Genomic DNA, 27251 nt, shown 5'->3' with positions numbered 1-27251 from the left:
AGCATTAGCGCGCAGTATTCGAGCTAACTGGCTGTTTAGCGGCTAGTCGAGCGTCTGCAGTTTGTTTGGCTGCTGTGTGTTTATTATACGCCTTCGCGTAGCTTTCTGATTCAGTTACGTACAAAACTTGGAGGCAAACGGTTCGCAATAGCGGCTGAACAAAAGCGAGTGAAGCAAAGAAAAAGTTTATTTTTGAAAAAAATATAATTTTTGAAAGTAGAATTGAAAGTGCACAAGTACTGCAAAAACTGTGTAGTTGTAGTGAATTGAAAAAAAAAACAACTCTTGAAAGTGATTTGAAAACTTTTGAAAACAAAAAAGTGAAGAAAGTTAAAAAATCTTAAACAAAAAATTAATTATAAATAATATGAGTTTTTGAAAAATATAACAGGAAAGGTAAATAAAATAAGTTAAAACAAAATTTTTGCAAGATTTCTTAAAGAAATAACGGAAGTTTTGCTTACTCTTCTGCAATACAGTTACTTTAGCTCTAGCGTATGTATGTTTACTAATTAGCTACGTGACTAGTTTCCAGAACTTATTTTTGTTTGTGTTTACATATAGACAAACTATATATAAAAGAAATTTCAGTGCAGCGTAAAATTCGAGTTAGTGAAATGTTTTAGGAAAAACAGTGTTCAGAAAGGTTTTTTTTAGAAAAATTTTGAATTTTTGACAGTTATTTGTGTGTAATAATGTTTATATAACAGCTAAATATTTTTTATCAAATATTATTGCTATAATGTGTTAGAATTATTTTATTTAGATTTTAGAAAAAGAATATACAAATTTGGAAAATTGGGTTCTGAATGAAAAAAAATAATATTTTATTCGAAAATGTTTGACTTTTGAAAAGTTAGTATATAAATTTATGTAAATGGAACTTTAAGTTAAGAAAAAAAAGTCTTACATTTTAGAAACATTAATATACAAATTTTGAAAACTGGGTGCTGAATGAAAAAACAAAAATAACATTTATTTGAAAATTTTTGATTTTTGAAAAGTTAGTATAAAAATTTATGAAAATGGAACTCTGAGTGAAGAAAAAATATATATAATTTACATTTTTTAAAAAAAATAATATAAAAATTTTTAAAATTAGGTTCTGAATGAAACAAGAGAAATAAAATTTATGAAAATGGAACTCTGAATTAAAAAAAAATTACTTACATTTTTGAAAACTTAAAAAACAAATTTTAAAAATTGGGTTCTGAATGGGAAGAAAAGTATTTTATTTAGATTTTTGAAAAGTTAATATAAAAATTTATGAAAATGGCAGTCTGAGTTAAGAAAAAATATTTACTTACATTTGAAATTGGGTTCTGAAAGAAAAAGAAAAGAAAGAAATAATTATTTATTTCAATTTTTTTTTATTTAAATATTTATATGAAATAATAATAACAAGCAGGAACTCAGAATTCGCAAAAAAAAACAAATAAGTTAAAAAAAAATTTCAAAAACAAAAAAACATTTTAGTTATGTTTGTTTTATAAATAAAAACAGAAATGGTTGAAGTGTCGAGATTTTTGGTTGTAACAGCGATCACTTTCGAGACTCGAATAGTTAATATGAGATACTACCAACAATTTGCTAAATGAAAATTGCCAAGGATTTTGGCATTGGGGAGACCAACGAAAGAAAGTTGCCCTTTATGCTGGAGTTTATCAGCGCTGATTTATTTCGAGACTCGAACAGTCAAATTGTGGACAGAAACTCAATATTTTCACATATTGTTGCTGTTTTCCCATACTTTAGCTTTTGCAGCGAAACAAGGCTGCCTTGACAATATCGTGTTCATGATTTTTCTGGCACTCTACAAACATATTTACATATCGTCACTTAAAATGCTAAACAATGTATCATCAAAAAATCCAAATTCAGTTTTTATTGCATTCGGTTCACTACATCATTGTGCATATATATACATATGTATCATAAACTTTTAAGCTTCCGTTGACCAATATATGCAAAATATTACCACTTTATAACCAAAACACTTTTTGCTTCAATATCAGTGGTTTTTATTATACCGTTTTTCTTGCACTTGTAAACTCATAAAAAGTGATGTTATGTGATTTTCATTTTAGGTGACGATATACATATATTACTAACCACATAAGCGCATTGAATCCGCCCCTGCTTTCAATAACTGCTGTAATTAACTTGTGCTGCATTTTTCTGGCCGTCACTTGCTGCTTGTGCTGAGTGTTGGCCGAAGTTAGATGCAATAGTTAGATTTCCAAGCTCATATGGAGATTTGTATGTCAGTGCTACCATACACACACACACATACAGTAGTTGCGCAAAATCTTTGGACCAGAAAACACACAAAAAACATGCCTTTTGTTCATTCAGCGCAAAATTCGAACATTTCGCAAACAAAATAAGAAAAATAAACCGGAAATTCTAGATCATTAAGCGCACTTTTTGTGCGCCGAAAGATTGCCTGGCCTGTTGTTCTGTGGAAAATTGGAAAAAACGAGCACTAATTGTGCTGACAACCAAACAAATAATAATAAGAGAAATAAAAGAAGCAGATTTAAGAAGAAAAAAATTAAATGAAAGAAAAATTATAGATAAAGAAATAAGAGAAAAAAAAAATAAATGAAAGAAAAATTATAGATAAAGAAATAAGAGAAAAAAAATAAAATAAATGAGAGAAAAACAAAGAAAAAACGTCAAGCTGCAATATTCTTCATAAATACAAATGGCTTAAGACAAGCACTGGATTTTGCTCGGTCAGTTTGTATGGCAGCATATAGCTAGAGTGGTCTGATCTGAACAATTTGTTCTGAGATTAGACCCTTGCATTGGACAATAAATCTTGTATATTTTTGGGAAGATATCTCGTAAAATTAACAAGTTTTCCATACAAGGACTTCATTTTGATCGATCAGTTTGTATGACAGCTACAGTCCCTGGCCAAATTATTAGACGCACTATTGATTTTTATGCAAATCTCAGTTATCAGCTCGTAGTGTTCCATATTTGAATAGTTATTACCTATTCTTTTAACTGATATATATAGTTTACCTTTTTGTAAATGTTTAGAGTGTAAATAAAACTATATATTAAATGGAAATATATTTTTTATTAATTTTCAAAAGAGAATATGGAAATACTACTTATAAACTTCAGTACTTTGTAGTTCCACCTTTTGCAGCTATGACAGCTTGAATCCGGCGCGGCATGCTGTCGATGCAAGACTGGACCGTCTCCTGCATTTGAGGATGATGATTCCACACATGAATGATTTTTTCCAAGAGCTGTGTTTTTGTTGTGATGAGCTCTTTAGCCACCTCCCTTTTCATGAGCTCCCACAAATTTTCTATGGGATTCATGTCGGGACTGTTGCCAGGCCAATCCAACAAGGGGATTGAATGGTTCCCCATTTGGAAACCACTCTCTGACCTGTGGCAGCAGTCGAGTTCTCAAGACTTCCTTGTACTGATCTTGTCTCATGATGCCTTTCACAACGTACAGACGCCCTGTGCCCTTGCCGCTGATGACAGACCAAATCATGATCTTTGTGGGGTGCTTAACAGTCTGAACGATGCAGGCTGGATTAAATTTTTCACCTTTACGACGACGCACAAATTGAGCTTTGTTGGCTAAGATTTCAAAGGTGCTTTCGTCACTGAAGCAGACCTGTAAAATTCACAAAAAATATTAAAAATAAGGCAATTCTGAATTCTATTTATTAAATATGTATGTATATATATTATTAATAATATAATTCAGCATAAATTACCGATCTCCAGAAAGCGACATCCTTGTCACGCCACTGTTTAGCCCATTTCAAACGTTTGGCTTTCATTGCAGCTGTTAGTTTGGGTTTTCTCGCTGGTCGGCAGGCCTTAAAACCTAAGTCATTTAAATTTCTGCGAACAGTACGCTCAGAAGCATTTATCTGAGCATCTTCCAACTGCGATTTAATCGATTTGGTGGTAGCAAATCTATTTTCTGTGCAAATTTTCTTAAGACATCTTTCTGACCTTGGGGTAAAAATCGGTTTTCGGCCGCATTTGGTTTTTCTTTTCGGACTCAAATCTTCACATGATTCAACTTTTTTCTTAATACGTCGCACACTAGCTTCAGACAGCTTCAATCTTCGTGAAATTTCACGGTTTGAAAACAGTTTTGTATTAATGAGAGCCTTGACTTCGGCTTTTTTGCGTGGTGAAAGGTCCCCCACTTTACCCATCTTAAAATATAATAAAACGAAAAAAAAAATCACGTTAATAACTTTTCTAAACAAAATAAACACCCGAGAAGTCAAAAGTCACGTTGCAAATACAAAAACGATACTGAAACACATCCACACTGTTAGTAATCACGCACGCAACCGGATCATGTTCAAACATGAATGCGACTTCTCGCTGTCATAACCCTACCTACCTACTATTGTTTATTATTGTTACGTCTTTTTTTGAAAATAAGTAAAGAATACTATTAGTCAAAAAGGTTTGGCTATAAAAATTAAGGCTTGTCTCATTATTTTACACTAAAAAGGCTATTAAAATAGGTAACTACGAAAAATCAGTGATGCGTCTAATAATTTGGCCAGGGACTGTATATGATATAGTCATTCGATCTGAATAATTTCTTCGGACATTACAATATTGTCATAAATAATTATTTGCGCCAAATTTCGTGAAGATATCTTTTAAAATAAAAAAGTTTTTCATAGAAAATGATCAGCTTCTTAAGGAGAAAACTGCGTGCGAAAAATTTAAGATCGATATTTCAAAAACTTCGCATATATACAGACAGACAGACAGAAAGAATATAAAAATTAACCAAAAGTTAAGCAAAATTTAACCAAAAGTATAAAAAAAATTAAAATTGAGTACAACTACAGTTTTTTCTTGTTTTTTTTTTAATATTTTTTCCTCAATTTTCGCTTTATGTTTTTCGCCATGTTCCAACATTAGCGCGCTATTAGCGCTAGCAAATTGTAAATGCAGAGCGTGTGAAATTTTGAAATTTTCGAATTTTTCGCTTGAAATTTTATTACAAAAACGCAATGAAAGGCAAGGCAAATCAGCTGAAAAAGATTTTCAAATTTCAATGCGGCTTTTGCTGCTCATTTTGGAAGCAAAAAAGTAAAGAAAGTAAAAAAAAATAAATAAATACATATATAAACCACGAGCTAGAAGCTTCAGAGTATATGAGCAAAATTTGCTCGCAGGCAGGCAAGCAAGAAGAAGGGTTGGGAACGGGAGCGGGAGGGAAAAAGTATATTAGGTGAGGAAGAAATCATTATCACATCCCACCCGAAGTGATAAATTCTTCAAGTACAAGTCAAAGCAAAGGCGCAAGCTATACTGCCGCTAATTCACAAGCGCAACAACAATAACAACACACAATTAGGCATTTATCCAAGTATATGCATGTGTATGCATAGACGCAACGTCTGCCGTGCGGCACGGCTTGCAGGCGCATTTGCCAACCGCGCGCTATTACATACATGAACACACATGCACACACACATACATACATATGTATATACAAACGCTTTGTCTCGTTTATTGTGCGCGGAAAATTGCTGCTTTTGATTTTTGAAAATCGTGAAAATTTTCGTACAAAAATTTATTTTTAAAAATTTCGCAAGCGCGTCGCTACAGCGCCGAGAAACGAGAGCAAATAATACAAAAACAAGAAAAGGTGTACAACAACAACTAAACAAGCGTGGAAAGTGCACATTCGATTTGAAAACAAAATATACACATATGTACATACGTAATGATATACTAATAAAACAGTAAGCAACAACAAAATCTGCTAACAAGCAAAGAAGAAGCAGAAAAAAAACAAAAATAAAATATAAGCAAAGAAAGCAGAATATAGAATTGAGCGGTAAAAAGTCAAAAACTCATTTGGGGCAGCAAAAACTACGCCAGAAAATAGAAAAAACAGTTAAAAAACATTAAAAAATAAGTTTTTGAAAATTTTAAAAAAAGATTAAAAATTAGAAAACCAAAGAAAACATTACAAAAAGGTTTGAAAAAAGTTTTCGAAAAAAAATATCAAAAAATATAATAAACCAAAGATTTGTTAATACCGCAAGCACAGCATTCGTACATTCGTATTCCAGCAGTGACTCTTTGTTTTTTTCCACACTTCACGGCGGTTTTTCGAATCATTTTCGCTTTTCGAACAACTTTTGGTGAGTTTGTTTCGAAATTGGTATTGCGTGTGGCATTGTGTTTATGTAAATACGATTGTATGGCACATGCTTTGTTTGTATGTATGTATGTATGTATAATATTTTCATGTATGTATGTATTCCAGCCGCTTTTCTTGATAAGCGACATTAAAAAATACATTAAACTCATTCTTCGCACTTTGCCGTCATCTTTTTATGGAGAATTAATTAAATAATTTTTTTTAATTTTCAAACATTTTTTCAGAAAATTTTCTTATGAAAAACGCTAAAAGTTTTGTTTTTGAAATCAATTTTTGATTACAATAAGGTTTTGGACTCTTCAAATTTTTTTGTTCTCTTCAAACTTTTTTATCTGGTACTTTTTTTTCTTTGGATATTTTTAGATTTTTTTAATTTTCTATAAGTAGTGTTGTTTCTGCTTAAATGTAAGAAAAAATAATTACTAATTTTTCTCTTTTCTATATCTCTGCTTTATTTGCTTATAACTTCAAAGCGAAAAAACATATTTTTTTTAATAAAAAATGTGATTCTTTCAATAATTAATGTTCTTGATAAAAGATTTAGTATTCGAATTTTTTATTATTCCCTTTAGCTTTGGAATTATGCCTGAAAAAAGTAGGTCAATGTCCAATATAAAGAAAAAAATTCTTCTTCTTTATTGGCGTACATACCGCTTACGCGTTGATAGCCGAGAAAAAAAAACTTAAATTTTATTTAGGCAAGAATTTTTGAGCTCTATTGATATACAATTGAAGTTAAGGCTAGAGTAATCGCCGAGTTGCTATCGAGCTTTGCGCTCTTGTGACCATTTTCCACTTGAAAGCAATACAAGATAGTATCTCGATACCTTTTTCAAGTCAAATAACCTCTTACTAACTTATAAGGTCTGCAGGTCAAGAGGTTATAGCACTACGTATGCCACGTGAAAATGAAGTGGCATAGACTATAAACTCTTTCTGGTCTAACAGTACCGGATTCTACTAGCATTGCTGTTTCATTTATATGATGTACAGGTATGTTCGATTCAACATTATTAGATGTTTGACAAAAAGCAGATAAGCAATGTATATTATAGAGCTACCGTATTCGGTCACTGGGTAAAACAACATTCTAATCTATACTGGTTGAAAGTGAACTCATTTGAAACAGAAATTCGAAAGATAAAAATCCGTAAAATAATCTATAGTTAGAACATTTTCTGTTTCTAACAAAATATGAAGATCTTGCAGCAAACTCTGTAAACATTATTTAATTTCTACATCAAGTTTTTCCTCTATGAAAAATTTGTCTACGCGTAGCTCAGGAGCCTGTCAGAATAATATAACTTAACTTAACTTAACTTAACCTAACCTAATCTAATCAAACCTTACATAACCCAACCTAACCTTTACGACGAAAACCAAAATTACTAAAATGTGCTTAATAAGCTCATATTCCTAAACTCATCTTCAGCCAAGCAAAGAAAAATGTTTCAAGACTAGTTATAGAAAAAAAAGTAGCCTTGATTCCTCGATATTTTTTTCGTTTTTCAAAATTTTTTTATACACATATATTTGTTTTCACTGCGTCACGTCGAAACTTGCATGCACCACATAGTTATTTGCGAAATTTTCACTGGAAACATGACATGTTTTTGACAAAAATAAACTTGGAAAATTAAAGAACGGGTGGGAGGATTAGACGACAGCAAAAACAGAAAAAAAAAATATAAAACGATTCATGTGTATCTTGCAAAAACAAACTATATGATAAACACTATAAATTTGTTAAATACAAATAAGCAAAGCAACAAAGTATAATCTACAACAATAAATATATAAATCATTGCGAATTGTGCGAAAATTTAGCAGACGAAGTCAAGAACTAAACTACAGAAAGAAAAAAATAATCATTAAAATTAGATAATGAGAAATTATCTCATAATCAGAAAGAAAAATAATAGTTCTAATTAAAATTTTACAAAAAAATATAAATTAAAAAATCTCTAATAAATTGTTCTAACCAAAATTTTTCAAAAACATATAATTTCAAGTTTTTCTGGCAGATTTATGGTATATTGCAGTGATGAACCCTTTGATTTAAGTTTGCTAATTTTGAACTTCTGGAACACGGCAAAACACTAATGAGCATATGCCAAAGAATCGTCTTTACAAAGTGGAGTCGACTGTTAGTTCTATCTTGCCCTTTTTCGGAGGAGAAGACACTTTCTTTCATTGCGTTACTGGAACAGGGAAAAATACCAAAATATTGTATTCTAAAGACTCGTGCTTCCGAAACAGAGTTAACTGTTAGTTTCTAGTGTTATTACCTCAATGTAGTTTCTAACAGACCTTATCGGGATAGACTTATCGAGGGAGAATTTATTCATTCTAATGATATTCTAAAAATATTGGCAATAAATTCTAAAAATTATAATGGCATGCAATTGACCTCAAAATCCCTTTTCCGAAATTGCTTACGTCACAAATATTGAAATAACAATGCCATTCTTAAAATTTTTTTGTCTCGACTTGGAACCAAATTGTTTATTTGAACATTTGAAATGAGTTCAAGTAATTGGCGGAACTTATATGTTCGTTGTTGACCTTAAAAGCGCTTTAATTTTCTTTTCAAATAATGTATTATTAACTTTAATAAAAATCAAAAAATAGATATATAAATAAAAAATATATGAATTGAAAAAAAATCAGTATTTTGTTCTTGTACTTCAGGCACTGAACAAAATATTTAAAACGTTGTTAAATAGGCCATATTTCTCTCAATAGACGCCCTAAGTAAGAGAAGTACAAAGTTAACTTAGCAAAAAAAAAATTAAAAATAAATAAATATAAAATAATAATAATAAAAGCAATAATAAAAAATGAAATAAATAAAAATAAATTTAAAATTGCTTCTCTCTGTGTAGCAAGCATTTGTATTGAAGCGTTAATGACAGCTGATCCAATTACTTTAAATGCAATTTCAATATGTTTATTTATATATTTATATTTGAATATGAATATATATGAAATGCCCATTTGTGTTTATACAAATGAAGACCCCTACATGGTACATGCGTCTACCATAAAATTTCACAGCGGGTTAATATTTTAGCAAGAATTACTCACTCAACGGCTGAAGCTACCGCGTGTGATGAGATGACTCAGTCAACAAAAATTGGTTGAAAATATATTTTTGTAGATAAATTTTGGTTAGGCTATTGGATAGTGTGGAGAAATATATCAATAATGATGACAATATTGCTCTCTGTGCCGAGTTGAGAATCCTTGGCCGGATAAAAATCCGTGCCCGTTTCGGCTACTTAGACACGACTGTCGGGAACGCAATGAAATCGTTATATAAGAAAAGTAGCAGAGGAACCTAGATAGTCCTTACAGTTTGATTATGTGTATCATATATTTTGAGAGGGCAGTACTTTTCGCACTCATATCTAAGTATGTACTATGAATTAACTACCCAAGCAGTTAGTAACTTCCATAAACTAAGTTTATTTAAGACTTCAATTAACAGTTAACACTTGTTACGCCTACACTAATTTATAACGGTATTGAAAACTGCTGAAGGTAATCATACGCTTTCACAAAATTGGACGAGTTTCAAGCAATATTAGTTCTTACTAATAATACTGTTAACTGACTACAAAGTTGAATCTTCCCTCAGATTTTTTGACATCTTAGTAAATTTATCCATTATAGATAACAAGCTGATTAAAACATAAGCTTGTGAATCACAAGCAATTCTGTGTCTTTGCGCGTATCACCGTGCTATCAACCTATTCCAACCTCCCTCCTAAACCGGCAGCATGCAGATTTGCTTCCGTTTCGACATTATTTCATTGGTTTCGTTTTATTTTAGATTTCAACCGTAAACATTCTATTTTACAGTGTTTATATACGCATGTACATACGTAAAAATCTATAATTAAAACAAAATTTTGTGTTATTTCTGAATCTTCCATTCAGTTTTCTGCTCTCGCTCTCTGTCTTTCTCTCTTTTTCTCTTCTACGTGCCCTTGCTTTTATTACGCGCTACGTTCTTCAAAAGCGAAATGGTGTCGATTTATTTGTTAGGTGAAAATTGATAACCACCGAAATACACGCCCACTTTCGGCATTAGTAACGCGTTCAGAAATTAGAATTTTCCAGTGCTGAACGCAAAATTCACGTCAATCATAAATATAAGCAGCGAGTCAGTGAGAGTGAATGCCGCTGACGGATGAACGCGCCGTTGGACGGACGGACGTTGGTTCATAACTCTTGAATTATGCTCGCTTTTCGATTTCAGAATTCTTTGCAGTCTTTCCATTTGCGCAAGCAGCGAATAAAAAGGAAAAAGCGCAACACAAAACGTCGAAAAAAAAGGTAAAACACCGCAAAAGTGTTGCAAATCGCCCGAAATTGGTGATCTTGCGTGGATAAGTGAAAGTGCGAAAATGAAAAATAAAGCAAATGTGCAATGGCAAGATCGAAATGAAAGCAAAAAATATTTATTCAAATGTATGGAGAATTTCACTTAAGTAAAATAAATAATGAAATTGCTGTTAATAAATGAAATAGTAAATAGTGAATTGCTGAAATAAATATTGAGATAAAAGGCAAAAGTTGAAAGAGTAGACAAAAACAAAAGAAAAACTTCATTGTGCTTTGAAAATTCTTAAATTGAGTTGTGAGCCGCAATGAAATTTAATAAATGCATTTTCACTGATTGATTTTCATACAACAACACACATTCAAACCATCTATTCACACATTTAGTTGCACATTTTCATACCCACAGCTAGTAGCCAGTATGAATGCGCTCGCTTCCACTTCATATAATTTCATTATGTTTTTTGCACTTCATTTGCCACCATTTCGCATGCACCCACATTTGTTTTATTCGTTTATCGATTTTTATTACAACGCGTTCTTATTTTATTTCATTTTTAATGTTGACATAGTTGGTCTTGTACCAATTAACTAGCAAACTGCATTAGCGCATATCCTACTTTTACGAGGGCGTTGTGGGTAAGGCAAAAATGCAGGCAGGACATGCTACAGGCGGCATTTGGTGGCTAGTGTTGCAAGGTGTAGGCACCAGAGGCAAGCATTAAATTATTAGGTTGTTTGCCGACAGCAGGGATGTTTATTACAGTTTATTTGATTGTCAGCGCTGAGCAATCGAGCAATTATATAACTGCATTTATATAATATGCTTTGAGCACTTAGCGACCAAGGTCAGTGCTTTAGCGGCCTAGAAAGTAAACTAAAGGGTAAAAGCAAGAAAAATAGCTCACTTCGGCTGCAACGTAGCCATAATATTTTCAACAGATGCAGGTTTTTCTTACAAAAACTTGATTTTGATTCTTTAGTTTGTATGGCAGCTATATGCTATTGTTATCCGATCTGAACAATTTCTTCGGAGATAACATTGTTGCCTTAGAAAACAATCTATACCCAATTTCGTGAATATATCTTGTCAGATGCAAAAGTTTTCCACACCAGCACTAGATTCCCATCGTTCAGTTTGTATAGCAGCTATATGCTATAGTTATCCGATTTCTACGCAGATTGCATAATTGTCTAAAACAATAATCCACGCCAAATTTCTTGAAGATATCTCGTCAAATGAACAAGCTGTCCATATAAGTCGTTCAGTTTGTAAGACAGCGATATGCTGTAGTGGTCCGATATAGACGGCTTCTTGAGGAAAAAAGGACATGCAAAATTTCAGATCGATATCGCAAAAACTGATGGACTAGTTCGCGTATATGCAGACGACCATACGGACGGGGTCTCTGACATTTCCCTAATTCCTTTCTGACATCAAACTAGGAATTGTTTTGGTGGTTTTATGTCGTCTTTCACATTATTATTTTATTGACTTCACAAAGGACGGACGGTGCTAGGACCAAGTTCGACTTCGGATAACAGTCCAGCAACCTCTGGTTATAAACGTTTCGAAACATTTTGCGTTTCTTAAAATCTCTAGAGTTGTGACCCGAAAATCTTTGTGTAGTGACTGCACGGCTGAATTGTATCTTAAAACACAAAAAAGGGCACCTCATCTGTGTGACTGGTCGTAATGGTGTAGCCGGAAATGAACTGGCTGATGAGTTTGCCCACTTCGCAGTTGCCTGCAGGATGGTGAGACCGGAAGGTTGCGTTGCGGTTGGTCTCCATACTGCAAAGCAGCAGCTCCGCAAGAAGTAGCGAAATGGCGCAGAAAATTATTGGTAACAATGCGCCAGGTAAAGTTGCTTACCACACGAGCTTGGAAAGTGTAATAAACGTTCCGTGGAAAAAATTCGGTCACTTGTGGCATTTTGCACTGTAGGCTCAATCAGCACCAATTCAGTTGGGTATAACTTCTTGTGCCAACTGCCGGTTCTGTGACATGAAGCCGAAAACTTTGAGCAGCTGTTGCAAGACTGCAGAGCAGTTTGTATACGCTGGATGAAGACCATTGGATCTATGTATACGATTAGTGTGCCCATCGACTCAATAGCACCAAGCAGGATACTGGAATCTATCAGTGTGCTGGGCCCTCGTGATTCCTCGGATAGAAAGGAGCATTTATTAGACCTTAGGTACCTCAATTTATTTCTATGCTTCATAGATACTCTACAGTAGAGTTTGTAGTTGCGTGTATGTAAGTTCTTGGCTAGACTGTTTTAAGAGAATTGGTCAATTAAACTAGGCTTTAAACTCAGTTTCATGGGAAACACTTTTCTTATTTTTTAAATTGTTTTTTAGCTTTTGTTCCTCTTATCTTCCACTAATTTCTACATTTTCCACTCGACCGACTGTAGTGTGCATTGGAAATTTCCTCGGTCGCCCATGCAATTTGATTGATGTGGGTGGCAACATTCAAGTGCCGTTGACACACATCATCCCCAAGCCAACACATATGCACTTTTAAATGCAAATTACACGCACACATACTTATACCATTTACAATATTGTCTACATAAGCACAAGAAAGAAAAGAAAACTCATTTGGAGCATGAAAAATGGCGACAATGAAGCAGACACATGCAAATGGCACGAATCGGTTGGCAGCCAAGAGGGGAGCGTTTGCATGTGCCTTGGACCGTTGAGTGCCAACGCTGGGGTTAATTGAAAACGAAATTATTATGTCAATAGGTCACAAGCAGACAATTGGAAATTTAGTATCGATGGTGAAGTGCAACACCAACAAAAAAAAATTAAAAATAAAAATTGTAATGTGCTGAGTGTCAATGAGCACTGCAAGCAGGGCACAAAGCCTGAGTCTATGTGGCATAAATGCCATCTGCTTCGTTGTGCATTGAAAGTGTCGAAATCATATCACACGAGCTCTCAATGTGTTTGCGATGTAGAATGGCTTGTCAAATACACACAATTGCAGGCTTGGCAGGCTTTTGTCCTTAATGCCTTTCATAGTAACCTAAATTTAGTTTAACACTCCTTTGTTACAAGTGTACAGTTATCGAAAATAGAATTTAAATTGGAAATGGCATATGAAATTGTGATTATTTTCGTAATTTCGTTACAGCTTTTCAGAAGTGGCATAGTTTTAATGTGAGTTTATTAGCATTTATCGTTTGACAAAGCTCGGCCCAGTGTCTAGCGAAAGTTTAAGCGGCCCTGATATATATATATAGACACTGTTTATATGTATGTACATATGCACACAAATATTCTTTGAAACCCTGGAAATCGTTTTTGATAAAAAAAGCAGGCCCTCATCCTGAGCTACGAGCTATAAAACGAAATGTAAAGGAACCCAAACTGATTGCACATATTTGGTGGGTGAGAGACTTCAGCTCGGGGTATTGCAACAAACTATAGTGTACGAAGATTTCTCAAAATCTCTGACCAGTGTAGCCAACGTCAAAACTATTTTTCACTCTTTCTCTCTCTGAGATCCCTCCTCAACAACCCGACATGCCCAATCAGTAGGATTAAATGTTTCGATCTTTTTACCCAGTCTGCAACGTTTGGAGGCAAACCTGAGCGTTCGAAAGAAAAAAAATCATGACAACTTCGACTTAGTTTTTTTTTATTTTAGATTCTATGCATTATTCAAGTGCAATCTCCGATCCCCAAGCAATCCGAAATCCAGTAGGTAGCCACTGAAGAGACAAAGTATTGCAAATAACACATTGGGACCTGGCATTCCTTTGACTGGGAATGGTATGGACCTGGATTTCTATTCGGAGGAAGTTAGGTTAGGATAGATTAAGATCTTGGGCTGATCCCCAATTAGCATATTAGACTGTTATCTGCAGTCCTTTGTGAAAATGATTCTTAGTTTGCATAACTCAATTCATTACCCTCTTTTCCATAATATATATTCCAGGTACTGAAGAACGTCTAACAAAACCACTAGTAAATCTCAATTTCCGTAACTAATAAAAAAAAGCCCGCACAATCAGTGCAGAATGTCCGCGGCTACCACATACACACGCCTGCGCAACTTGGGCCCGAGCACGAGCAACAAAATGGCACCCAACACCGCATTATTCTTCGATAAAAAATCCAGCAATAACGATGCCACATACACATTGAAAGTCGGTGCTGGCGCACGCCACAACGGCACGACCAATGGTAAAACCACTGGCAGTCACAGCGTCGGCTCCAGCGAATCCTCAGATCCACTAGAATCCGACTGCAGTGAAGAGGAGGAGGAAGAGACGCCACAACGTGTGGTGGACGATGAAGCGCGACGAAAAGCGCGCTCAAATAACGGCGTGCACGAGGCGGAAGATGACGACGAAGAGGAGGATGATGATGATGAGGAGCTCGACGAGGAGGACGATGATCCCGAAGAGGAGGAAGAGGATGAGCCCGATGAGGAAGACGATGGCAATGAGACTGACGATGAGGGTGATGATGATGAGACAGATGACAGCAGCAGCGTGGAAACCGCGAAAGGTGTACGCAAATATCATCTGGATGATTTTCAAATAATCAAGACTGTGGGTGAGTAAACAAATATAATTTTAGTCCATAATAATGATTGGCTTGTATATATGGTTTGTATGTATGTGGTGATTGTCGCCTATAAAAGCCAATTTAAGAACTGACTGATATGTTTGGTCTGCGCCGACACATGTGCGGCTGCCATTTAACGGCGCAATGTTTATTGGTAGCGTCAGACAACAAATTTAATTTTTTGTTGCGGCAAATTAGCATGAATCACTGTGGCCGAAGATGAAAGCAAATAAACGCTGTATACACAGCGGGCGCACACGCTGCGGACGCTACGGACGCCACGCCGTTGCTGCTCAGTCGCAAGTAGCAACAATAAAGTGTTTTATTTTTTCTTTCTTCCACTTTTTCCATTTCGTTTGCGCTTTTTTGTTTGAAAAGTTTTTCTGGTGTTTATTTGTTTCGGATTGGTGGCGTGTGTTGAACCGGCTGATTGGCCCAACTAATAGTGAACGAACCCTGAACGCAACATGACTCATGAGCTTTGATCAACTGACGTGCGGCGGACAGCGAGCGGCGTTCATGGCGGGAGTGCAAACCGTTTCGCTTTTAGTGAGCAGAAAAGAAGCAAATCGAACGCGCTTGAATTTCGGCTAGGATTGATAGCAAGCGTAAATGAAAAATAATCGCAAAAAATCGGAAAAATCAAAAATTTATGCAATAAATCTTTTTTTCCAAACAACCAAAATTCACTGCCAAGTCTTGCAAAACAATCGATCTGTTTTTTGTTATTTTTACCGTTTAATGATATGCTTAGTCAGTACACTAACTCATCAGACGTCTTTCCTGCCTTTGCCGTTATGTTGCTGCCTCGGCTTACGCGTTCATTGATCAGCAAGGCATAGGCACACGGGCGCGTGGCGCATGGCGTGATACGCTTTTGTTGTTTTGTGTGTGTTTGCTGTTGCTTCCCCAACGGTAGTCTGGAGAACGTTCATGTTTCGGCAACATTCGCTTGCTGATTTTTATCAATCGACGCTTGTGAATTTATGAAATATACAACGCTGATAGTACAGCGGCGCGGCACAAATTTATACATATGTACATATGTATGTATATACAAACTGTGTTGCAAGCAACTGCGCTACAGTCGCCATTGTTGTACCTGCCTTGCTCTCCTACCTTCCTGATATTCTCTTTAGTTCTTTTTTGACCGTTTTTGCTGGGAAAACACCGTTTCTAGCGCAATTTGTAAATATTTGTAGTAGCTGCAGCTTTGTTTATATAATTTTCTTTTTCGTTGTGTTTTTGTGCGGCTGGACAGTTAGTTTGTCGGTCGTTCGCTTAGACCCGCCGGCTAGCGAGACGTCTCAATGATTGTACGGTCGTTTGGCGACGCAACATCCGCGGCCGACGCGGCAGTCGCAATTGTGCAAATCGTATTGCGGTCGTTGTGGCTTTTTGACCGTCACGTAGCGCTTGGGCACTGACCTACTGGCGGTGTTGTTGGCTTCTCAGTTGGCTTTACACGTATTTATTGTGAAATTCGTTGATAAATGAAAAGCGTAAACAATTAAATGCAATAGAATTGGTATAAAGTATTGGTAAAACGCATAAATAACGGGGTTTATGTGAAAATTGTTGATAAACTGTAGCGGAAAAGTTCCTTAAAAAGCAGTGAAGCTTCTGAGTCGCTTACTTTACTGCGCGGAGAAACCTAGAGAAATCAAAAAGTCTTTATTCTAACGCTAAAAGGATCGTTGTAGTTTTCGATTTATAGCTGCGGGGTTCCAGGAGGTTCTAGCTCCCGAAACTGAGACTTTGAGCAATTTACTCCCTTCTGACACTGAGAGGAACTTTACAGCCTTTATAAACAAACTATCAAACCCAAAATATTTCCATTTTGATCCCTTACAGTCTTCAACTTATAGCTCCGTGTTTTATAAAGGGGTTCCACAAGTTGTCTTTGACTTTGAGCATCGTAGGAAATATCAAGCTCGGTTTGGTTTCTTTTTCGTAGGCTTCCGACTAATACTAGAATACTGCAAAAGGTCCATCTTAGCAAGTTCTGTGTAAAACTCTTGTTCAATTGACGCCTTATTTTTAAAAGAGTGTTGAGAGTTTCTTCAACTTTTACCTCTTCTTTTAGATTAGCGTTGATTAGAATATAATAAGACATCAGAACCTAATTTATTGAAGAAATAGAAGCTTTTGATCTCTTTTTCGAAATCGGACGAAATCGGATTCTATGTATTCGAAAGAATATAACATAATACTAGATATTTATAGAAGAAGTTGAAATTGATAAACTCTTCTTGGTCCAGATCGGTCGAAATTTTTGCACTCAGATCCGTAGAAAATAATGCAGTCACAGATCTTTTAAGAAAAGCTTAAAATGGTTGATCTCTTTTTTGAGGTCGGTCCCGCCTTTAAACCTCAGATCTATAGAGCATAATATAATACCAGATATTTTTAGTGGGGTTCTAACTTTAGTTCTCAGTTCCATACAGCATAATGTGTTCTTAGTCGTAAACATTGAAATTTCTCAAGTATTTTTTGAGGTTGGTGCTAACTGTAAACCTTAGATGCGTAGAACATAACGAAAAACCAGATCCCTGTGGAAAAAAGTGGGTGGAGTATGAATGGTTGTAAAGACTTTTCTATAATCCATTCCATTGTTTGTTCTACCCAAGTCCTCTGTTGTTATATAGGATATCAAACCGGTATCGATCCTGATCTTATAAAGCCTAGTAAGTAAGCCGCCGGTTTCTTCTAAGTCTCAGAAAATGCTAGCCTCACAAAATTACTCTAATAACGCAGATTCTCCAAAGTTAAAATAAAAACTTCCAGATTTTCCAGTACATATAGTGCATATAGATTGTGACCCATTTCTCAGCCACATTTATTCCACCAAGTCTAATGAAAGTGTGTGTACTTCACCATAATTGCAACCACTCACTTGTGAAATATCGCCATTGAAATCGCCCGGCAGTTAAACACTTTTAATTAACTCGCCTGCAGCTGCGATCTCATCACAACAACAGCAGAAACGCGCAGATTTGTCGCCTCACTTAGCAACAAAAACAAAAAAGTTGCAGATGAAATGAAATCACTATAAAATGCAATCACTGCGACGGGCAATTTTAATAGACCACAAATGACAACTGTGCGAATGCAGTTAGCTGTTGGCGAAAATTACAGTTGTTGTTGTTGTTTTCTTGTTATTAGCCAAGCGCCAAGCGCCAAGCTTTGATGGCAGTTTGTAAGAGACAATCGCATACATGTGGTGGATAAACAACCACATTTAAGTGATGCTGCAGTGGCAGATAAATGGAAACGCAACAGGCAGACGTTCAATCAGTTGAGGAAAAGCGTTTATATGTATGTATGTCAGTGTATATGTGGTGATAAACTGCGAATGTGGCAGCTGTTGATGTCAACCACTGTCGCCACGGGGTCTTACTTGGGGCGTTTTGATGTTGTATGATGTACATATAAGCAAAACTTTATGCACATTAGACTGGTTCATATAAAAAAAATTGTAATAGCAAAAAATTTAAAAAAGAAAAAACGTTCACCCTATCTGCACTAAAGCCATAACACCTTTCACTGGTGCATTTCTTTTAGCACAGAAGCTTTTAAGAAGATCTCTAGCTTGATTTTGAGCGATCAGTTTGTATGACAGCTATATGCTATAGTGGTTCGATCTGAACAGTTTCTTCGGAGATTGCACTAATTACTTAGACAGTTATCCGTGCCAAATTTCGTGACGATACCTTGTTAAGTAAAAAAGTTTTCCATACAAGCACTTGCTTCCAATCGTTCAGTTTGTGTGGCAGCTAGATGCTATAGTGGTCCAATTTCGACAATGTGAGATTGAGAATGTAGCATTACATTTTGCAATAATCCATGCCGAATTTCGGGAAGATATCTAGTGAAATCAAAAAGTTTTTCTTACTAAAATCTAACTTTGATCGATCAGTTTGTATGGCAGCTATATGTATGCTATTAAGTCTCCTGTAGGTAATGACGATAGTAAAAAAATTCAAAAATTCGTCTAAATGCGGAAATCGATTTTTTAAGGCCTTTTGCCAGGCTAGACGCCCAAATTTACACACAAAAACCTTATTTTTTTTAGAGAGTAAGAAGAAGGAATCGAAATTTTAACCTCTGAACTTTAGATTGGCTGTCTAACAACGCATCTAGACTTTTAATAGGTCCATTGTGTTTACATTCCCTAAATAATAACAAATTTTGTAATTTCAAAGGAAATATTTTTGAAAAAGTTTTGAATTTTTTTTAATAAGAAGTGTTATACCCTAATGTACATATACTTATTTGAACTTGCTTAAATATAACCAAGTTAAGTAGTTGTTGTTGTGCGGCAATAAAGCATCGCCGTGCGTTGCAGTGACAGGGCTACTCGTGGTTGTCTAGCCGCTCGTCTTCAGGCCCACCACCAAGTAGATTTCTCCGCATTGCACTTTCTCTAAATGCGCAAAACTATTTTATTTGATGCCATTAAGAGACCCGATCGGGACGAAAAGTTTCGCCGCAGACAATCAAATATTTCATTTAATTTTTCAATTGCTGTGACGCCTGTCGCTGTTGTTTTTAAATGAAAATGTTGTTGTCAATAATTTTTATTTTTATTTTTAAAATTATTTTTAGGCGTTTGTCACGGCTGTAATTGCACTTAAGCGTGGTGGTGTTATTATTGTTGCTATTATGTCTATAGAGCATGCGTTTTGGGCTGGTTGGCAACGCCGGCGGCATAAAATGGCTAATTTCGTGTGATTTATGGGACAATATAATGAGATTAGCAATGATGATGGTTAGGTGGGGGGTAGGGGCTTTTGTATTTTGTGCTGCATTGCTGTGCTTATCTCCATATATCAATATGTTTACAAGTAGAATGGTATTTTCATCTACATACATATGCAATCCTATGTGTGTGTATGTATGCCTCAAGCGATTCATCGCTTCAAATTGCAAAACAAATCGTGAACTTGCATTTTCCAGGAACCAACTTGAAGCATAGTAATAACAAGAAAATACCTCGAAGCTTTGTGTGTGTATTAGTGAATGAGCATTTTTCGAAAACATCCAACAACGCCAAAACATGTAAAAGGAAATCCCCTTAGTGCGTATAAAAATTCCAAAATATTGCAGTCACCAAGCACACAAACAAGTAAAGACATAAAATTGTTTTGGGTGATACTTTGTTTATACGATTCATTTGTTTTTGTGCAGGATTTATTAGATATCATAAGCGGTCACGCTGAAAACAAACACCCGAAGCGTAAACAAGCCAAAATGTCTGATAAACAAGCAACCTAACAAACAATTTTATGGCTGAACTTAAGCAGGAAATCATTCAAAATGTTAAACATGCTTTGATAATTGATGTGTTCGGGTTCATAAACAATAATCGGTGTTCCGCTGAAGAGAGCTTTGATGATGAAATGCCTTAAAGGAGCTTAATATAGCGTAACTGATACTTAGATCATAACCGACGCGTTCGATTCGCCATTTGTATACCAGCTACGTACGGTCTCTTATAAAAAAAGCAAACACCTGAGAAGGAATGTCTTAGAAGAGCTTAATTTAGGCTTGTATCCGCGCTATGTACAGTCTCTTGTGAAAAAGGAATCAGTTAAAAAATTATCGAGTGAAATTCAGTAAGAGAGTTACAGAGAAGTTATCAAAATCGTATAACTGCTGATATCAGTTACAAATAATTTCGGTATTTTCACATAAAACTCTTCAATATTCCCGAGATCCATTATTATTATTTTAGTTCTCGCTGTGCCTTCATTAAAATGATATTCATATTTGCTATTTTCCAAAACAGCTTCCACGAAACGCGCCATCACAAAGTTGAATATCAACAAATGTTGTGAAACCCAATAAAAAAAAAAATAAATAATTAAACAAAAACAAACAAAATATTTCAACAAAACAAAGGCGAAATGTAAACAATTTCAAAACAAATCAGCAATTTGAGATTTTTATTACACTTATACAGTTATATCGTATTCATATATCTATAGACATTTTCATATGTATTCTACACATACACATATTTGAAGCGAATATCAATCTCTAAGTATCTCGGACCGAACAATTTATTCAATATTTCAAAACTTTTGAAATACATATATAGAGAGAGATAGATCACTTTTAAGTATATAGAACTTGAATATAGGGCCACATTACTCTCAATCCTTTAGTAAAAATCGACCGAAAAGCTTTAGTTATCATATTTTAATTCACTAACGGTACTTGAGAGCATAGAATTGTAATCTGTAAGGTTACTCTAGTCTAAACTTATTTACTTTCCTTTAGTGGAATGGAATATAAATTGATAACAAAATGCTTTGTAAAGTAGGGAGAAGATATCAATGGATATAATACTTTTCTCCTTGGAAGTACCATTTAGAACTTGGTCTAATACGTTTCACAAACCGCTATTGAAGCGATCTTTAATGGTACCTTGGTAAGCTAGAGTAAGATCAACTGGGCTGATCTCATAACAAGATTTTCCTCATTGTCCTTTGGAAAATTCGTTATATTCATATGCTCAATCATCAGCCGCAAAGTGGCGAAGATCAAAAGCTTGAAGACGCACGAGGTTGACTATGTTCTGTTGGAGTAACTTTGTAATAATGATCTCATAAATAGATCAATCAATTTAACGAAAAAAAATTACAACGCTGGCAAACCGACCATATGACAACCTCGAAAAAGCATATTTTTAAAAACAGAAAAACCATAAAGTCTACATGTTTTTTCCACTAATGTAGTTACTATATCTAGACATAAAAATATTACTACTTCCGCTGATTTTACTACTACATCATAATTAGTTCACGATCAATGTTTTCAAAGCAAAATTTGCTCCATAAAACCAAAAACTTTTATTGCTTTTAATTTGTTTGATTTTTGTGGAGAAAATATCATTAAATTTTATGACTTGGATTCAATGAAATCAATACGCAAACAAAGTGATTCGGCTGCAAGTACAAATGTATTATTATTTTATTTTAAAATACGCGCGTGTCCGCAGAAAGCACACGAAAAGCGATTACTCAATTTAACGTCTGCCAAAAAAGGCTCATTAAAGCGTCTTTTCGGCGGCAATCAGACGTCAATGAACTAGATTTTAGTTGAATTTGCGTAAGAAATAAAGAATTAATTAGAGCATATGTACTACATATACATATAGTACATGTTATAGCTTGTGGTTACAGCAGTTTATGAGAAAAAACTTTATCTAAAACAAGTTTCTGAGATTTTTAACGATATTATGTATATAAACTTTGAGGTAAATAAAAATTATAAATTAGTTTAATGCAGCTTTCATGAGAGCTCTTTAGTAATTTAGATTATATCCAAAAAATCTTTATGCGTTAGTTGTGAAATAGCAAGCTTTCACTTGATAAAAGCTCTTCCTTTTTGTGTAAGCTTGAATTATAGGCATTAGCTTTCTACAAATATTTTTTCCTGCAAAATGGAAAGTTTTCACTTGTTAAAAGCTCTTTTTATTAGTGAAAGTTCGTCCATTTTGGGAAAGCTTGAATGTAAGTGCAAGGCATAAGCTTTTTGCAAATATTTTTTGCCTTTAAAGCAATTTTTTAAAGCTTCCTTAATCGGTGAAAGTGCTTTTATTTGTTTAAAGCTCAATTTGATAGTCAACTTTCTATACGAACATTGTTTATTCTTCACAGCTTTTTATTAATCTTAAAAAATTTGTATGCAATAGTTGTAAAATGGAAAGCTTTCACTTGGTGAAAGCTCTTTTTATTAGTGAAAGCTCGACTATTTTGTGAAAGCTTGAATTTAAACATTGCTTCGCTGTTTTTCGAAATGTCCTGTTTAGTCCGTTTTATTTGAATTTATGAGGTGGAAATTCGTTAATTTGTGAAAGCTCTGCTTTGAGGGTAAAATCACATTTGGGTTACGAGATCGAGTCTGCTGGAGTAATCTCAAAAGTTTGAGTGAAATTTGAATTTTTGAAATTTGAGTAAAGCTTGGATTTTAATAGATTTTTTTGGAAAAACCTCAATCGGTGAGAGCTCAATCTGTTTATTAGGCAAAGCCTGAATGCATTTTATATAGAAACATCTCTGAAAAGCAGGCAGTTTATACATTTTGGAAAAATTCCGACAAAAAAAGTCGTACGTCAAGTATACTTGTCTCTAGCGGTCAACATAAAAGCACTTACGCTCTAAAAATAAATAAATCAAAAATGCGGAATATTCCACTGAACATACGTAATAAAACAAAAATACTTTTTTATTACAAAAAACAAAATTAAATTTAATTTATTAATCCTAGCATTTTTTATAGCATATGTCTGTATTTCAACAGTTCTAAGTTCTGCCCGGCTAGCTTCCTTTTTGAAAATTTCCATTTGCTGGCGCGAAAGCAAAAAGTGCTCACGTGAACCACAGCTGAGCGACATTTCTGACACACACCAACGCCATTGCCATCACCCCGATGATAAGTTTGGTGGTTTCGCTTGAAAACATTAATTTGAAAAATTATCATTGCCAAGTGGGCGGCTCGTTACATATACAAAAATCATTTTTAATATTGTGCACTCATAATAATACATTGTGCATATGTAATGTGTATGAAGAGGCGCCTTTATTTATGGCGAGTGAAATACGCATTTTTGGGTCGTCATATTTATATATTTCTGTCTGACGCGCTGTCTTCCAGTTCCAATGCAATTTAATACAGAAATCGAAAAAATATGTTAACAATATTTATATGGTGCATATATTTTTCCCCTTTATTTATTGTTTATACTTTCTAAAATTTTTAATTATTATTTCCCACATATTTAAAAATTTTTCCAGTCCTGTTTCATATTTAACACCATATTTTGTACACATTATACTCTGCATGGGGGCAAAAATCAGATCACTTCCAAATTAGATCGGCGTTCACATTTCGCGAAGGCAGCTCTGGGCACCGCGCCAATTGCTGACGAAAATTTTAGTGAACTTGGAAAAATGGAAAAAAGCTTAAACTTTGAAGGAAAAAAATTCATGAAAATCTGACGCTATTGATTTTTTGATTACAAAGGCATTTATACTTTGGTACCCTACACATTTTTTCAGCCTTTTACTCCGAAACTGTGGGCATACCAAAAAGTTACTTTAAGGTAAAGGCTCCTACAAGGTAAAAGGAAACTTAGTTATAGTATTGCAGGGGTCATCACAAGGCACCTACACTTAAGATACAACCTTCAGAAAATGAGGAAAATTGGATTTGGAGTGTGCAAAGCATGCGCCGGGAAGAAGGAGACACTGGAACATTATCTATGCGAATGCTGAGCCTTTAGCCGTATGAGACGGGACACATGCTCCAACTGCAGAGACATTGGGAAGCTGGGTGAAAAAATAATCGTTTTTTTTTTTCTAAATCCACTGAGTTGCTAGATAACGCTTAAATTGGTTACCTCCCTGAAGCACACTGTTTCAGTCTAGCGCTCAGGCGCCTCCCCAAAAGTTTAAAGCAGCTTTGCAAAATGGGAAATTATTAGAAGTTTGAGGATAATTTTCATTTAGAAAAAACTAGAATAAGTCTGCATCGGTACATAAAATTACTAGATGAAAGTAGAGACTGTGGACCTTCCGAACAGTTATCAAACTTTGAAAAACCGTGATCTTTTGACAGATTTGGTCGCAGAGTAAACATTTCTATACATCACTCGGATTTGGAATCTGATAAAGTCACCAATGGACGGTTTGTAGGGGCGTATTTACATAGTAATATGTAGTCAGTCAGTTTCTAAAGTATATCAGAAATCTAATCTGTTTCTCCAGAGATTGACATTTTCATTGAAGAGTTAAATGTTGGCTTGAATCTGAAGATACCAAATTACTGCCACCACTGTGTTTTTCGCACAGTATTCAAACAATATGATGTACATATTTCAACCGTTCCACGCATAAAATTTAATTATATAGACTAGAAAAGATCTCTATATATAGTATTTTTTACAGCCAATACAAATTATCTAATCTCACATAAATTTTGAAGATTTTTTGTGCGGAAAGTGATTCTGCAATAGCGATTCGGTTGCCAAGAGTTGCGTAGTTCAATGCACACATACAAAAACATATACACTTTTCTTTGCTATATACACATATCTATGTATGTCTGTAGTATGTACACATTTATAAGTAAGTGTGTAATGTGATTAGATCTTGGCTAAAAAATATGATTTCGGCGGCAGCCATCACATCATTAGTCGCACAATCCAGACATTGCGACGACACTAATTTGTCTTGTCATCCGCTCACGGTGTCAGTTCATATAATGTATACATACATACATATTTGTAGTATATGCGATTAACTAGCGTGATATGAATGCTGTTTAAAAGAGTACACAAATAAATAAATATGACATTTATTATAGGCAGCAACAATGTTAACCCATTTGCGCGTCAGCTTTGATCATTTTCCGCGAAAGCGTGGTGCGTGTGTAGAAATGTGCGTGTAGTAGATGCCACATGGCATTAAGTGTGTATGCGTAAAAATTATTTTATGCATATAAATACTGGTATCCGTCTTGGGTCAATGAAATCGTTTTATGTCGAGGACTTGTGGTCCAAAAATTATTTCACTGTGATAAATATGTTTTTTTAGCTTGAGTTTTGGGTATATATGCTTGAAAATCTGAATGTACCGTTTTGAAATTGTCTTGAAATATATAAATTTGACTTCTCAATGAAATTATCAACTATAATAGAAATTATTTACACATCTCGTAAGTACATATGTAAATCTAGCTTACCTATCACAGCTGTCATGCGAGCACTCACATGTCATGTAGCAAATAAAAGCATTAAATCTTTTTGTCGGAAAATGCCTGACACATTTTGAAATCCACATTGAACAAGTTGACTACTTGATTGACATTCCTCTATTGTTTATAGCTGCGCAGATATTTCCGAGTATTTATTTTACAAAGGTAAAACTATTTATAAATTATGCAGCTCAAGATTTATAAGCGATTTCAAAAGATAAACATTAGAATAAATTACATATAGCACGAGGGTTAGAAGGAAGTTGAGAAAAGCTGAATCTAGATAGAGCTAAAGGAAAGAATGTAAGACTATCTTTTTATATAACCAAATGACAGACGATCTGTTTTATCAAAGGCTGGGCATTCGTAAAGATAAAACTTTTCCAATTTTCTGAAGGTGGGATGTTAAGGTTAGTTGCCTGACCGTGACCCCTACAACGTTACTAAGCTACTTTTGCCTAGATGTAGGAGCTTTGTGGTATGCCCTGTGTTGCTGGTGTTCCAAGACTTGATCTGTTATTTTAAGGTTCATTGCTTCAAACAACCCTTGAAGTCTGTATCCGGTTGCCCTGATTGGGCTGCCTCGTCCGACTTTTCATTTCTTTCTATTCCTATATAACCGAGTATCCATGTGATGTTAAGAGAGTTATCTACAGAGAGTCTAGTCAATGCATAACCTAACGCAATGAGACTAAGTACTGGATAACCTTAATTGACGCTTGGTTATACACTAGATGTTTTATGGACTTGTTATTTAGAGCAAAAGCTCCACTTGGCACCTTCTATTCTGCTAATAATTTCGACCTGAAAGACTGAATTAAAGTCATTTAGTTTGAAGCTATCTTCCGAGCATAACTAGGCTTCCGTTCGTGTTTCTCGCTTTGATCGTTCGTTGAATATGTAGATATTAACATTGGAACTGTCGAACACAGAACCATTGGTTCATTCTTCTCTACTGGAAAATGAAAGCACTGTGTTTAATTCCTCACGCATCTCCTTTTCTCGGTCGCATTGGCAATTTAGCCCGAGCTCGTTAACAAGTTCGAGTACGATACGATGCCCGGTAAAGCTGGGATAGACGATTTACAACCTGAACCCTGAACAAAGGACAGCGAGCTCGATAGATACGTGGGAGCCTAAACCCCATGTAGACTGAACTTTCGGGTTTGCAATGATTTGGACTACCTAATGTCGATATTATGCTTATAAAAAGCGTTGTGAAGCCGTGACTATAAACTCAAAAAGCTCCAATTTCACAAACTCTCATGCTAGCCCTTGTAATTCTGACTTACAGTTAACCATGCATTTTACCGTTATGCATGACAAGCACACCACCGGAGGAAGGCATGTATTCACACATA

General features: G+C 34.9%; 1 protein-coding gene across 2 annotated transcripts in view; it reads left to right on the top strand.

The window, feature by feature from the left end:
- Nucleotides 1-20: 20 nt before the first annotated feature.
- The window catches only part of LOC126761507 (cAMP-dependent protein kinase catalytic subunit 3), a 47919-nt gene continuing 20688 nt past the window's right edge, over nucleotides 21-27251 (top strand). The window contains exons 1-2 of one of the 2 annotated variants that reach the window (XM_050477796.1): nucleotides 21-396; nucleotides 14492-15114. In XM_050477796.1, coding sequence (XP_050333753.1) covers nucleotides 14574-15114 — 541 coding nt within the window. In that variant the 5' untranslated portion in view covers nucleotides 21-396; nucleotides 14492-14573. Of the gene's footprint in view, nucleotides 397-5765; nucleotides 6170-14491; nucleotides 15115-27251 lie in introns of those variants that run through there. The other variant, XM_050477797.1, reaches the window with a different exon arrangement.

This window comes from Bactrocera neohumeralis, chromosome 6 (genome assembly GCF_024586455.1).
Source record: "Bactrocera neohumeralis isolate Rockhampton chromosome 6, APGP_CSIRO_Bneo_wtdbg2-racon-allhic-juicebox.fasta_v2, whole genome shotgun sequence".
Lineage (NCBI taxonomy): Eukaryota > Metazoa > Arthropoda > Insecta > Diptera > Tephritidae > Bactrocera > Bactrocera neohumeralis.
This window is presented reverse-complemented; position numbering and strand designations above follow the sequence as displayed.